A 12,078-nucleotide genomic window follows, 5' to 3' on the forward strand; every position below is an offset into this window, starting at 1 on the left:
ATTGCAGTTAAAATTTTCAAAATTAGTTAATTTGATGCGAATATATATACCCATGTACATATACATACACCGAATAAAATATATGCTTAAATATAACAAAGAAAATATATGGTGCCATATATAATATAAATTATATGCTACCATATATTTCATTTCATATAAAAATTTTATATTTTTTGAATATCAAAGGAAATATATCAATACAATATATTATAAGGTAAATGTAAATGTATATATAGCTTAATATAAAAAACATATAAGTTACATATATGGAATACATATATTCACTACTGTATATAATTTTATATTAAATCGGCCAAAATCCCTATATGATTTGTTATAATATACAATATAGTATATCATATATTTTTTTGTTGCAAACATATATGATTTTATATATTTTAACCATATATTGTTTTTTCATACGGGTCTACAGTCACGTCCAATTCAAATAATTCGCGCTGGCATATCACAAGCCGACACGACTCCAGGACGTAACACTTTTTGGAACTTCTTTATGAAGTCAAAATTAGGAGCTCCTCAAGACGTCATAGTAAATTCGTACTGAAGTTTTACTTGCGAAGTCACAAAAAAGAACTCTTTTTAAAGACGTCTTACTGAGTTCGCTAGGTGGCTCATTCAACATCTTGAGAACTTCTTTAAGATGTTGATGAGATGTCCAAATTATAAATAGGAACTCATTCAGAACTCATCAAGACGTAATTTTGCAATCTGAGACGCTATATAACTAAATGTTCACTCTCTGTATTGGAAATAAACTTACTTATCATAAATAAAATGTGAATTCAATAAGAAATTTGAATAAGTTTTTCCTATTTCTACCAAATTTTTTTATTATATTTATATTTATATCCTACAAAACTATCGTCAATATTATTGTCTGAATACTAATACATTTTCAAAAATGTATTTACAATTATCATTTGCAACGTTAACTCCAGCGACAAAATAAGATTCTGGGCTCTCACGATCCTGACAAACGAGTGCAGATCCCTCATGATTCTTAAATAAATGAGTAATAAAATTAGTTATTATATTATCAATTATCCACAATTTTTAAATAATTGATTATCGAATCCTTACATTGCAATTAGATTTTCCAACTTCGTCAACACAATAATAATTACTAGTCGCTTCCGGATTTTCAACAAGTTTTGATAATAAATTCGAATCACATTTGTAAGGTCTTACATTTCTGTGAGGTTTTATTTCTTTTTGTTTCATGAAAACTTCTTGTACATCAGAACGAGCTGAAAATATAATTTATCCACTTAATAATCATACTGGGTAATAGTAATAATTTATTATCAAAATTTTGAATACTAACATTTTGTTTTGAATTTAAGTTTCATGAGTATACATTTTGGATTTTCATCAAATAAGTAATTTTGTGGAACTCCTTGATTAGAAATAGTCTTTACATTATTGAAAGGTTCGTCCAGTAATATAGTAACTACTTTGGCTTCTCTAAAAATACCAAACTCATCAGGTGCAGCTAATCGTTGTTCAAAATCAGATTCTTCTGCTTTGTGATTAGTGTTAATTAAAAAAGATTTATGCCAATGGTAGAGACGAACTTTCAAAGTCATGTCCCTTGAAATAATTAATTTGTTAAATGAATAAATCAATTATTGTTATTTATAAATTATTACTAAGTAATTAACCCCGGTGGATTCAAATTACGGTAATTTACCGCCGAATGCGGCACTTTACGGTAAACATGCCACAGATTATCACGGTAAGTTGCCGCAGTTTTACCGCAAAATACCGTAAATAACCGAATCTTACTTAAATTACTGCCAGTGGACGTAGAAATGCTGCACTTTACGGTAATTTACTGTAATTTTGATCCACCAAGAAATTTATTATTTTTAATACTTTTCTATGTTCTTTGAATTTGTAAAAACGATATTGTGACTGACCAAAACCCCTTGACTTATAAAAGTCACCTGATCTTGATTCATGCGATCGTCTTTAAAAACTCCAACTATATAATCAACATTTTTGACAAAAAAAGCTCTCGAAGCGGCGGATTTACTTATTAATAATGAAGAAATTATCAACGTTAATTCAAATAGTTGCATTATTAACTACAATTTTAAAATCTACGGAAACAAGACGAAAATGCGGTAACAAATCAATTTGTTATAGTAACAAATGAATTTGTGTCGTAATTAAAAAGTCGATTTGTTATAAGAACACATGATGGTTATTATAATAATATCGTCGTATTTTAAAGCCGGAATTTACTACCGTAAGTAATCTTAACTTATGATTACAAAAATTTTTATTAATGCTACAAATTCATTCTGTTACTTTAACCAATCAGTTTTTTATTGGAACACAACAGTTTTGTTATAGTTACAAACCATTGCTTGGCCCAACGAAAAATTTGCTAGCATTACAAAAACATTGTAATCCCAACGAATGCTTCGTTATCCGTATATTAAGGCAGAATTTTGTTACCGTAAGTTATCTAGTCCGATCCAACTTTTTTTCACGAGCTTGTTTATTACATAAAATTTTTTTTAGAGCGATGAATATAGACTGGGAATAGTGAAAAAATTCAAATTTTTATATTCGGCTGATGAAGATTTCGTCGGAAAAAAAATAAATTTTATTTACATTTTTTCTTAGAATTTAATATTCTTCCGCATATTTTATACATCTCGGAATATTGTTTAAAATATAAATATAATTAAACAAAATACTTTGTCATGGTCACGTAAGACGTGAGACTAAGAATAGTTATTTGTATTTCCCTACGTGTCTATGAATTTATTTTCTTATCAATCACAATATGTACATATTTTGCAATGGCCTTAAAAAATTCTTTGAAAAATATCTTTACATGCTTGTAATTCGAATTTATTTATCTGACTTGCGATAGATTTCAAACTTTTTGATAAAAATTTAGTTATGCAACAACAAGTCCAAAATTGTGTATTCATAAAATATTATATGTTTATATAATATAAGTGTATTTTCTAATATCCAAAATTATACCTGAATATATCCAAATTTTTTTCTACCGAGTCATCGCATTATGACCAAAGTTAATTTTAAAAAAACCCTGGACTAATAGATAGATGGGAAATGAGTGACAGATACGACGGAGAAGAAATTTTTTTTACAGTGAATTTTACAACTGTTTCAAATAATATTACAATACCTTTAATGGGAAAATACTAAAAACAACTTACGTATCTTCGTAGTATTATTTTAAGAATGAATGAAATCCATATCGCCTACCTGGATCACGATGACCCATGTCAGAAATTGGGTAAAAAAAAAGTTTATCTTCAGTTTGAGGACCCAGGGGTCCCAAATTATGTTTTGCTTGTTATAAGTATTCAATCTTAGGTGCCCAGATCTTCTCTAGTAGAGGAGGGACCGGAAGTTGAGGTGATAAATGAAAATGTTGTAGTTGGGTTTTCTTCAAAAACAGTGAAACTTAAGGATATTGTAACCTGTGAGTTTTTTACCTGAAGGACGAACGAAATTGAACTGTAGTAAAAAGGCCGCCAACCGGAAGAGGCTCATTAACGAAAGTAAGAAATTTTGGTTTTAAAAAATATTATTTTAGATGAATAGCAGTCAGCTAGCATGTAGGGGAGTAGGGAGTCAAGTGGACCCCTGGGGGCAAAGTAGGCCTCTTAAAATTTTCAAAACTTTAACTTTTTAGAGGGCCCACTTCACCCCTGATTTCCGATTTTTCAATTTTAATGGACGCAGCATAATGAAGTGAAAGGGTCTAAAAAGAAGTTAACGCGTAAAAAAATGAATGATATTATAATTATTTTCCTTAAGGGGCCAACTCTGCCCCCCTCTTCCCTATTAGTTTACTCGGAAGGGGCAAGTTTTAGAGGGTCGAGAGAGGGGGCCCGAAGCAATAACGTGAACGGAAAACTGATGTAGAAGGGATGGTACGGGTTCTAAACAATAGTTTTTCGGAAAGGAATAGAAAAACTCGGGTAGAAGTGGAAGCGTGTTGAGTAGACTTCCCCTCCATACTAAGAAATTAGAAAACCGCGTTCTTTTTCGAAGTCTACTCAAGAGACCCAAAAAGTAGTCAGTTGTGTCGTGAATCTTAAGCTAGTAGGATCATATTCAATATCTTCTTCCTCTCCAAGCTAAGATTTTGGTCAAAATGAGTGGCTATAACGTATTGTATGAATAATTACTTATTTATATTATGAATATTTTGATAGTTAAACTAAACAATTCATTATCAAATTTCATTTTACTACACAGAGAAAAAAATATAGTAAATTTTACTAAAAAATATGAGAATAATTACTAAATTTGGATAGTAATCTTGAAACGCTTATGATTTATATAAAAAATTCATAAACAGATTAGCATATTTTACAAGTCGTTTAGTAAATTTTACTATCCCAGTTTAGTAAATTTTACTATCCCTGTTTAGTAAATTTTACTATCCCGTTTAGTAAATTTTACTATATTAGAATGGAAAAAAATAAAATTAAATTTTTAATAGTTTTTCAACTTTTTGTTATTATTCATTATTATTATTATTATTGCTGTCATCGGTATTGGTGGTGTGGATTTTTGTTTTTTAAAAATCACTTGATTCAACCGAGATTCGAACCCTGATCTCCCGCGCGCGAGTCCTTTCCAATGTCTGACGGCCCGATGTGTCCTTTGAATAAGAGTTTCAGAACTTGTAATACACCTTTGTATATGCTATCCCCACCAACTTTTAATTTTATCTATAAATCGTAGAATTTACTATACAGATAGTAAAAAAATATAATCGTCTTAGCAAAAAATACATTGCGTATAGTAATTTTAATATCTTATTATGTAATTATTACTAACTAGTAAATTTTACTAAACGTTTAGTAATAATTACAATACAGAATGTATTTTTTCATATCTGTTAGTAAATTTTACTATCGTATTGTAATTTTGACTATACTTTTTTCTCCGTGTAGATACAAATAGTTTTTAGTATAATAAATAGAACTATGATTTGTTACAGAATTTTGAGAAAATTAATTGTTTTTGCGAGTATTAGTGTTATTTTTTATTTTTTTCTGACCAACGCTTCAGCTGCGGTCATCCCCGAAATACAGAATAGTGGTAAGTTTTCAATTGATAATTTCAGTTCTTTTGAAAAATTCAAATTTTATTTTGTATTCGAGAACCTTGGGGCAAAACGAGACATCCCCGGGTCGAAAAATTTGATCGGACTTTAGTCTAATTGGACTGCATTTAGACTACTTGGTCTGTATTTGAATAATTGATCTGTTTTTAACCTTTTATAAAAATTTCAAGCTGTTTTTGATCTGCTGTTTTAAAAAACAATTGCGATACAGAAGGACAAAACTAGATTCATTATGGGACTTAGAAAAATTTTGATTCTGAAATTTTGCAAGGACAAAACTAGATTAAATTTTACATATTAATTAAATAAAAAAAAAAAAAATAACTTGAAATTTTCAGTTGATTTAAAACAGATCAAATTTTTCGACCCGGGTCATCATTTAGAAAAGAAAATTTTCATTGTACCAAAAATGGTGTCTTATTTGGCCCCAGTCTCCCTTATGTAAAAATATCAATTTTTTTTAGATGTAACAAAGAACTGTCTGAATAAAGATTGTAACGAATTTCACTTAAAACTCAGTAAGTACAATAATTATTTTATGCAGAAAGACTAGATTCATTCGAAATTAGAAAAAAAATAATTGCGGTAAAATTTAAAACTAATCACCATCTTACAGCTAAACAAATTAATAAAACGCTGGACATAAATATAAATCCTTGTGAGAACATTCAACAGTTTGTTTGCGGTCACTCTAAAATCAAGAGCTTTTCAGAAAAAGAGGAACTGACCAATGATATTGTTAACAAACGCGTGGAAAGTTTGGTGGCGCGGTCAGGTGATTTCGCCGTCTTCAGACCCTTTAAACTTATCTACGATCTTTACAGAACATGCATGAGCTACGGTTAGTAAAATCAAATATAAAAAATCACTTCTTTTTCCAAGAATTAATTGACATTGAACATCATTTAGAAAAAACTGGTCAGCAATCTTTGGATCTTCTGCGTGATATTATTAAAAAACTAGGCAACTGGCCTTTTTTGGAAGGAGACAATTGGAAGGAATCAGATTTCGATTGGACTGACTTCTATATACAGTCCAAAAACATCGGATTACATCCATTCAATATTTTGACTGTGGTAACCTCACTGGATAAACACAGTGATGATAAACCAACACGTTATTTATTAGAAGTAAGAGAAATTACTAATAAAATTCTTTTTTTTGTATGTAGCAAAACTGTTGGTTAATAAAATATCATATTGTTTATTTACAGATCAATCTTGGTGAATTCAAACATTCAGCTCCGTCGGAAACTTTAATCGCTGCTTACAAAAATTATATTGCTAAAGTGTCTGAATTACTAGGAAACACACAAACATCGGAAGAAATCGATCAAATCGTTGCATTCGAACTCCAGCTTTCAAAAGTATTTACTTTACATTATTTTTAGGGGTGTGCAAATAATGTTTGAATTGAATCATTATGGTAATAGTTCTCATATCGCGTGTGAAAGAATTATGGTAATGATTACCTTAATATTATGGTGATCGTTCCCATTATGCTATGGTTGACGTTCCTATAATATTATGATAATGGTTACCATGTATTATGGTAATGGTTACCATATATTATGGGAATGGTTACCATACATTATGGTAATGGTTACCATATATTATGGCAATGGTTCCTATAATATTATGGTAATGGTTACCATATATTATGGTAATGGTTACCATACATTATGATAATGATTATCATATATTATGATAATGGTTACTAAATAGTATGATAATGGTTACCATACATTATGGTAATGGTTACCGTACATTATGGTAATGGTTACCATATATTATGGTAATGGTTCCTATAATATTATGGTAATGGTTACCATATATTATGATAATGGTTACCATATATTATGATAATGGTTACCATATATTATGGGAATGGTTACCATATATTATGGGAATGGTTACCAAAATAGTATGATAATGGTTACCATATATTATGGTAATGGTTCCTATAATATTATGGTAATGGTTACCATATATTATGATAATGGTTACCATATATTATGGTAATGGTTCCTATAATATTATGATAATGGTTACCATATATTATGATAATGGTTACCATATATTATGGTAATGGTTACCATACATTATGGTAATGGTTACCATATATTATGGTAATGGTTCCTATAATATTATGGTAATGGTTACCATATATTATGATAATGGTTACCATATATTATGGGAATGGTTACCAAAATAGTATGATAATGGTTACCATATATTATGGTAATGGTTACCATATATTATGATAATGGTTACCATACATTATGGTAATGTTTACTATATAATATGGAACCATTCCCATAATATATTGTAATTCTTACCATAAATTTCGTAGTAGTCGAAATTAGAATTATTCGTGAATTTTTGAATTATTTATTTAAATTTGAACATTCGGCCCGCACGAAAAAAGTATATATCCGTATATATTCGGGCAAATCTGAATATATGCCGCATATATGAGACATATATTTAGTTTTGCTCGTATATATACCGGATACATAATTTTTCGTAAGGGGTTCGGACTTTAAACATCGAATTTTGATTTAACTTGTGATAAATCATAACTTGTCATCACAATAATTTACAAAGAATATATAGAATCGAGTAGACAACGTATAGCTCGTAGTGGGGATTTAGATTAAAGGGAAGTTCCAACTTAATGACATTATTTTAATTATATTCGAATAAGTCATCAATTTATCGCAAACTCGGCTTGCGAATCAAAGTTGCCCTGAGTATATTTGTGGCAAGTTCGGTTTCCTGTTTAAAGTTACCCTGATAAATACGAATAACGGCAAATTACGATAATTACTGTAATTTACCCCGATTACGGTATTTGGAAGAATTACGGTTTTTTACGGTAAACTTACGGCATTTTGCGGTAAACGTACGGTTCAAATAACTTATACGCCCCTAATCATTGATGAACTTTAAATGATTTTTTTGATTTAATTGTTTATTTTTTCTTCGATTTAGTTCGATAATAAAAAGTCAGTAGCATTATCATTCAAGAGATTCACAGAAGAATATCCATCAATGAATTGGGAAAAATATATTAATGATCAAATTGGTGGCTATGAAACTCCACTGAATCCTTTAAAATCCATAATCGTGCTACCCTCAGACTTTTCTGACTTTGTCGAGCTCATGGAAAAAACTCCGAAACGAGTCCAAGCAAATTTCGCCTTATGGAAAATAATTCAAGAAACAATTCCTTATCTGACGGAAGAATATCGTGAGCTAGAACACGAATACTGTTTGACTCAGAAATGCAAGATCGAGAAGCGAGGGCCCTCTTGCGTTGGCGTCGTCAATCGATACCTATCACCCGCTCTTGAATTATTTTTCGCTACAAATTTTTACAGCTATAACACTGACGCGATTGTTACAGAGATGGTAGAAAACATAAGAGAACAATTGGTGAATTGGATACATGAGTCAACTTGGATGAGCAAAGAAACTAAAAATAAAGGAATTGAGATCATTGGAAATATGTCATTTGTAATTGGTAATGACAATAAAGATATTGGCGATGATAGTATCTTTGAAATGTATTACGAAAGTTTAGAAATAGACACGAACAATTATTTACAGACATTATTAAATTTAAAATTGTTTAACCAAAACTTAAATTTCTATGATTTTGTAACTTCGAACCGTCACCGCTATTTATCTGGAGTAATCTGTAATTTTTTTTTGTTATTAATATTTTTATCCCTCAGTGGTCACGAACGCTCGATAGAACAACTATTCATCCCTGATTAAAAAAAGCGATTTAAAACGATTTGCAATGTTAAATGCCCATAAGAAGAGGGATTCAAAAGTATTCAAGGTATTCAAAAGCATTAAAAAGTATTTAAAATTTTTTATTTCGAATCATTTTAAATCGCTTTTTTTAATCAGGGATTTGAATGATAAATTTGAATTTTGATTAGATATTAAAAATTATTACGCCGAAGAGAAAAAAAATGAAGAAATTACTTTTTCATAAAAATAAATATAATTTTGTTACTTTTCATATTACGGATCACAACTAGTGGCAAATTATCCGGAAGTAAATATACTTCGCCATAGAATTGATGAAAAATTCGTAATTTTCAAAAAGTTCATATAATTTAATTAAGAGAGTTCAAAATTGTCCTTAAAAAATTTCAAAGTTTTTAGTAAAAAAAGTGTGAATAGTTTTTTTAAAAATATAGAAGTAAGTATTGAGTTATCGGAAAAATTGAAAGATACCTTTTTTGTAGGATTTTAAATTCTCTATAAAAAAGGTATCTTGTGTTTTTCTGTAAAACTCAATAGCTATTGAGATATTTCGAGCTTAAAGTACCCTAGGGTCTTTCCCGTATGAAAATAACATATATGGTCAAAATATATTTAAAAATATATGATAAATATCAGAAAATATATGTGGCCAATTTAAATATATTTTCTGATATATTTTTTTTATATTAAAAAATATAAAATTCATCATATATGAGTTCGTATATGTTTAGCATATATAAAATATATGTGTCAATCATATACAAAAAATATATTTTTATCATGTATGAAAATATATATTCTTGTCATATACAAAAACTATATTTTTATCATACATAAAAATATATATTTCCATCATGTACGAAAAATATATTCTGATGATATATAAAAACATATATTTATATTGTGTATGGAAAAAAAAATTTTCTTATTCGTATGACCAACTCCAATTAAATTAGATATAAATTTTAATATACTCTTTAAATTGCAGTTCAAATTTTCAAAATTAGTTTATTTGATGCGAATATATATACCCATATACATATACATACACCGAATAAAATATATGCTTAAATATAACAAAGAAAATATATGGTACCATATATAATATAAATTATATGCTACCATATATTTCATTTCATATAAAAATTTTATATTTTTTGAATATAAAAGGAAATATATCAACACAATATATTATAAGGTAAATGTAAATGTATATATAGCTTGATATAAAAAACATATAAGTTACATATATAGAGTACATATATTTACTACTGTATATAATTTTATATTAAATCGGCCAAAATTTCAATATGATTTTTTATAACATACAATATAATATATCATATATTTTTTTGTTGCAAACATATATGATTTTATATATTTTAACCATATATTGTTTTTTCATACGGGTTTGGGCGCCATGTGACCGTTGAGGGATGGAATGATTAATTGGTTATTAATTAATTAACATTTTTTTCACAGATGTGCCAATGTCAATGCTTCAAGAACCATTCTTCAGTATTAAGTATCCAATGTATGTAAATTACGGTTACACTGGTAAAGCCATTGCAGATGAAATGGTTGACATGATTGTTTCCCGGGGGATAAACGGTCTTAGTAACGATGATTTGCGTAAAATTTATTATACCAAAGGAGCATGTTTCGAACAACAAATGACGAATTATACTTCTAATAACGTAGAACATCCGGTAAGACATCTATTTACATGTGAAATGAATACATTTATAAATGAATTTTTGAATTATAAACTATAAATTAAAATTTTATCATTTTTAGATGAACGAATTGTTTTTCCCTCAAGTACAAATCGGCGAACATATCGCTTACAAAGCAACATATCGAGCCTACCAAAAATGGCTCAACAAAAATGGAATTGAAGCCCCGCTACCCGGATTACCCTTCTTAAATAATCAGTTGTTCTGGATTAATTCAATTCGTAATTCCTGTATTTCTTCTCCAAAAAAATCCAAAGTTATCGACAATAAGTATTCAATTTTCGACTTTTATAAAATGAGAGCTGTAACTAATTTCCCAGAATTTTATAAAGATTTCAATTGTCCAACTGATGGTTCATTTGTTAAAAATTATGGACCTGCGTGCACTTTCTAATAAGTTTTATAATAATTATTGTATAATCAACAAAATTGATATTTAATCAATGTAATTAAATAAACTAATAAAATTTTGAAACATTTTAATGATGATGTTAATGTGTTTTATTATAGTAACATTATATAGAAAAGAATTTCCTTATCCTCTTAAAAATATAAAATATATAATTATTTATTCGAATAAATTATTTTTAAATTTGCACCGGATGACGATTGACCCGAAAATTTCTGGTAATTCCGAAATTTCATAAAAGCGTCGAGACTTTTAATTTCGATCATGAAAATTTCAATTCAATAAAATTGTCTCTGTTCTCTATGATCTCGATCTTGGATAACAAATAAAATTTTTAGTATTTTTAGATATTAAAGTATTTTAATTTTTTTAAATTAAAGTATTGGAAAACATTCAAAATTTATTCAGAAGGAGCAACCTGCAGTCACTGCGTGAATGTCCAAATGTCACTACTAAATTTATAAAACACGCAGAAAAAAAGGATTTCTTGCCGCAACAAAATTTTAATTTGCACCAATAAATTTTATGCATTATCAATTAAATAGAAAAATTGTCTTGGAGCGAGAAAAGATTTTTTTGGTCAAGAAATAATTCCTTGCACCAATTAATTTTTTCTAGTTCTAAATAAATTTTTGTTTTCAATTCACAATGCAAAAAATTTATTGGTGTAAGTAAAAATTTTCTTTAGGCGAGTAAAGATTTTTTGTGTCAATGAATCCTTTTTTTTTCTATGCAGACTTTTTGGCTTTGAGAAGCTTCCTAAAACCAAAAGGGAGTAGAAAAATCTGTCATTTTGTAATAAGTAACGCGATATAAATAATATAGGTATATATTCAGTGACATTCAGTCATATTTAGTGACAGAATAATTTAAGTATTAATTTATTTAAAGAAAATAAATACGATCGTCTTTTTTCCCGCGTAATTTAAATGTAATTCGAATGATATAGATAAATCTATTTATCTCAATACTTGGCAATTAAAAAGAGTTTAAAGTATG

At 28.4% G+C, this 12,078-nt stretch overlaps 2 protein-coding genes across 5 annotated transcripts; one reads left to right on the forward strand and one right to left on the reverse strand.

Moving 5' to 3' along the window:
* Positions 1-805: 805 nt before the first annotated feature.
* On the reverse strand, positions 806-2,633 carry LOC130665949 (uncharacterized). Of its 4 annotated transcripts, none has more exons than XM_057466582.1 (5): positions 2,488-2,633; positions 1,900-2,126; positions 1,349-1,614; positions 1,105-1,271; positions 806-1,023 (listed from the first exon to the last, which is right to left on the reverse strand). In XM_057466582.1, exons 2-5 carry the CDS (start codon positions 2,103-2,105, stop codon positions 895-897), a joined length of 768 nt encoding a protein of 255 aa, XP_057322565.1. In that variant the 5' UTR covers positions 2,106-2,126; positions 2,488-2,633; the 3' UTR covers positions 806-894. The 4 variants fall into 4 exon arrangements, with proteins under 4 accessions (XP_057322565.1, XP_057322571.1, XP_057322577.1 ...); XM_057466588.1 differs by having other exon boundaries at positions 2,391-2,577; XM_057466594.1 differs by lacking the exon at positions 1,900-2,126 and having other exon boundaries at positions 807-1,023; positions 2,488-2,631.
* Positions 2,634-4,039: 1,406 nt separating this feature from the next.
* LOC130665491 (neprilysin-2-like) lies at positions 4,040-11,112 on the forward strand. The gene is made up of 9 exons (XM_057465915.1): positions 4,040-4,191; positions 5,027-5,127; positions 5,617-5,670; positions 5,769-5,993; positions 6,062-6,282; positions 6,366-6,518; positions 8,146-8,854; positions 10,417-10,643; positions 10,732-11,112. Exons 1-9 carry the CDS (start codon positions 4,172-4,174, stop codon positions 11,062-11,064), a joined length of 2,043 nt encoding a protein of 680 aa, XP_057321898.1. The 5' UTR covers positions 4,040-4,171; the 3' UTR covers positions 11,065-11,112.
* Positions 11,113-12,078: the final 966 nt, after the last annotated feature.

This window comes from Microplitis mediator, chromosome 1 (genome assembly GCF_029852145.1).
Source record: "Microplitis mediator isolate UGA2020A chromosome 1, iyMicMedi2.1, whole genome shotgun sequence".
Lineage (NCBI taxonomy): Eukaryota > Metazoa > Arthropoda > Insecta > Hymenoptera > Braconidae > Microplitis > Microplitis mediator.

Bases quoted from the DNA above. Each gene is read 5' to 3' on its own strand.
- LOC130665949 (XM_057466582.1), bottom strand. From the start codon at position 2,105: ATGCAACTATTTGAATTAACGTTGATAATTTCTTCATTATTAATAAGT. The intron at 1,272-1,348 runs GTTAGTATTCAA...TTATATTTTCAG, and splicing joins ACTTAAATTCAAAACAAAAT to CTCGTTCTGATGTACAAGAA. The intron at 1,024-1,104 runs GTAAGGATTCGA...CATTTATTTAAG, and splicing joins TTGGAAAATCTAATTGCAAT to AATCATGAGGGATCTGCACT.
- LOC130665491 (XM_057465915.1), top strand. From the start codon at position 4,172: ATGAGTGGCTATAACGTATT. The intron at 5,671-5,768 runs GTAAGTACAATA...ACCATCTTACAG, and splicing joins CGAATTTCACTTAAAACTCA to CTAAACAAATTAATAAAACG. The intron at 10,644-10,731 runs GTAAGACATCTA...TATCATTTTTAG, and splicing joins CTAATAACGTAGAACATCCG to ATGAACGAATTGTTTTTCCC.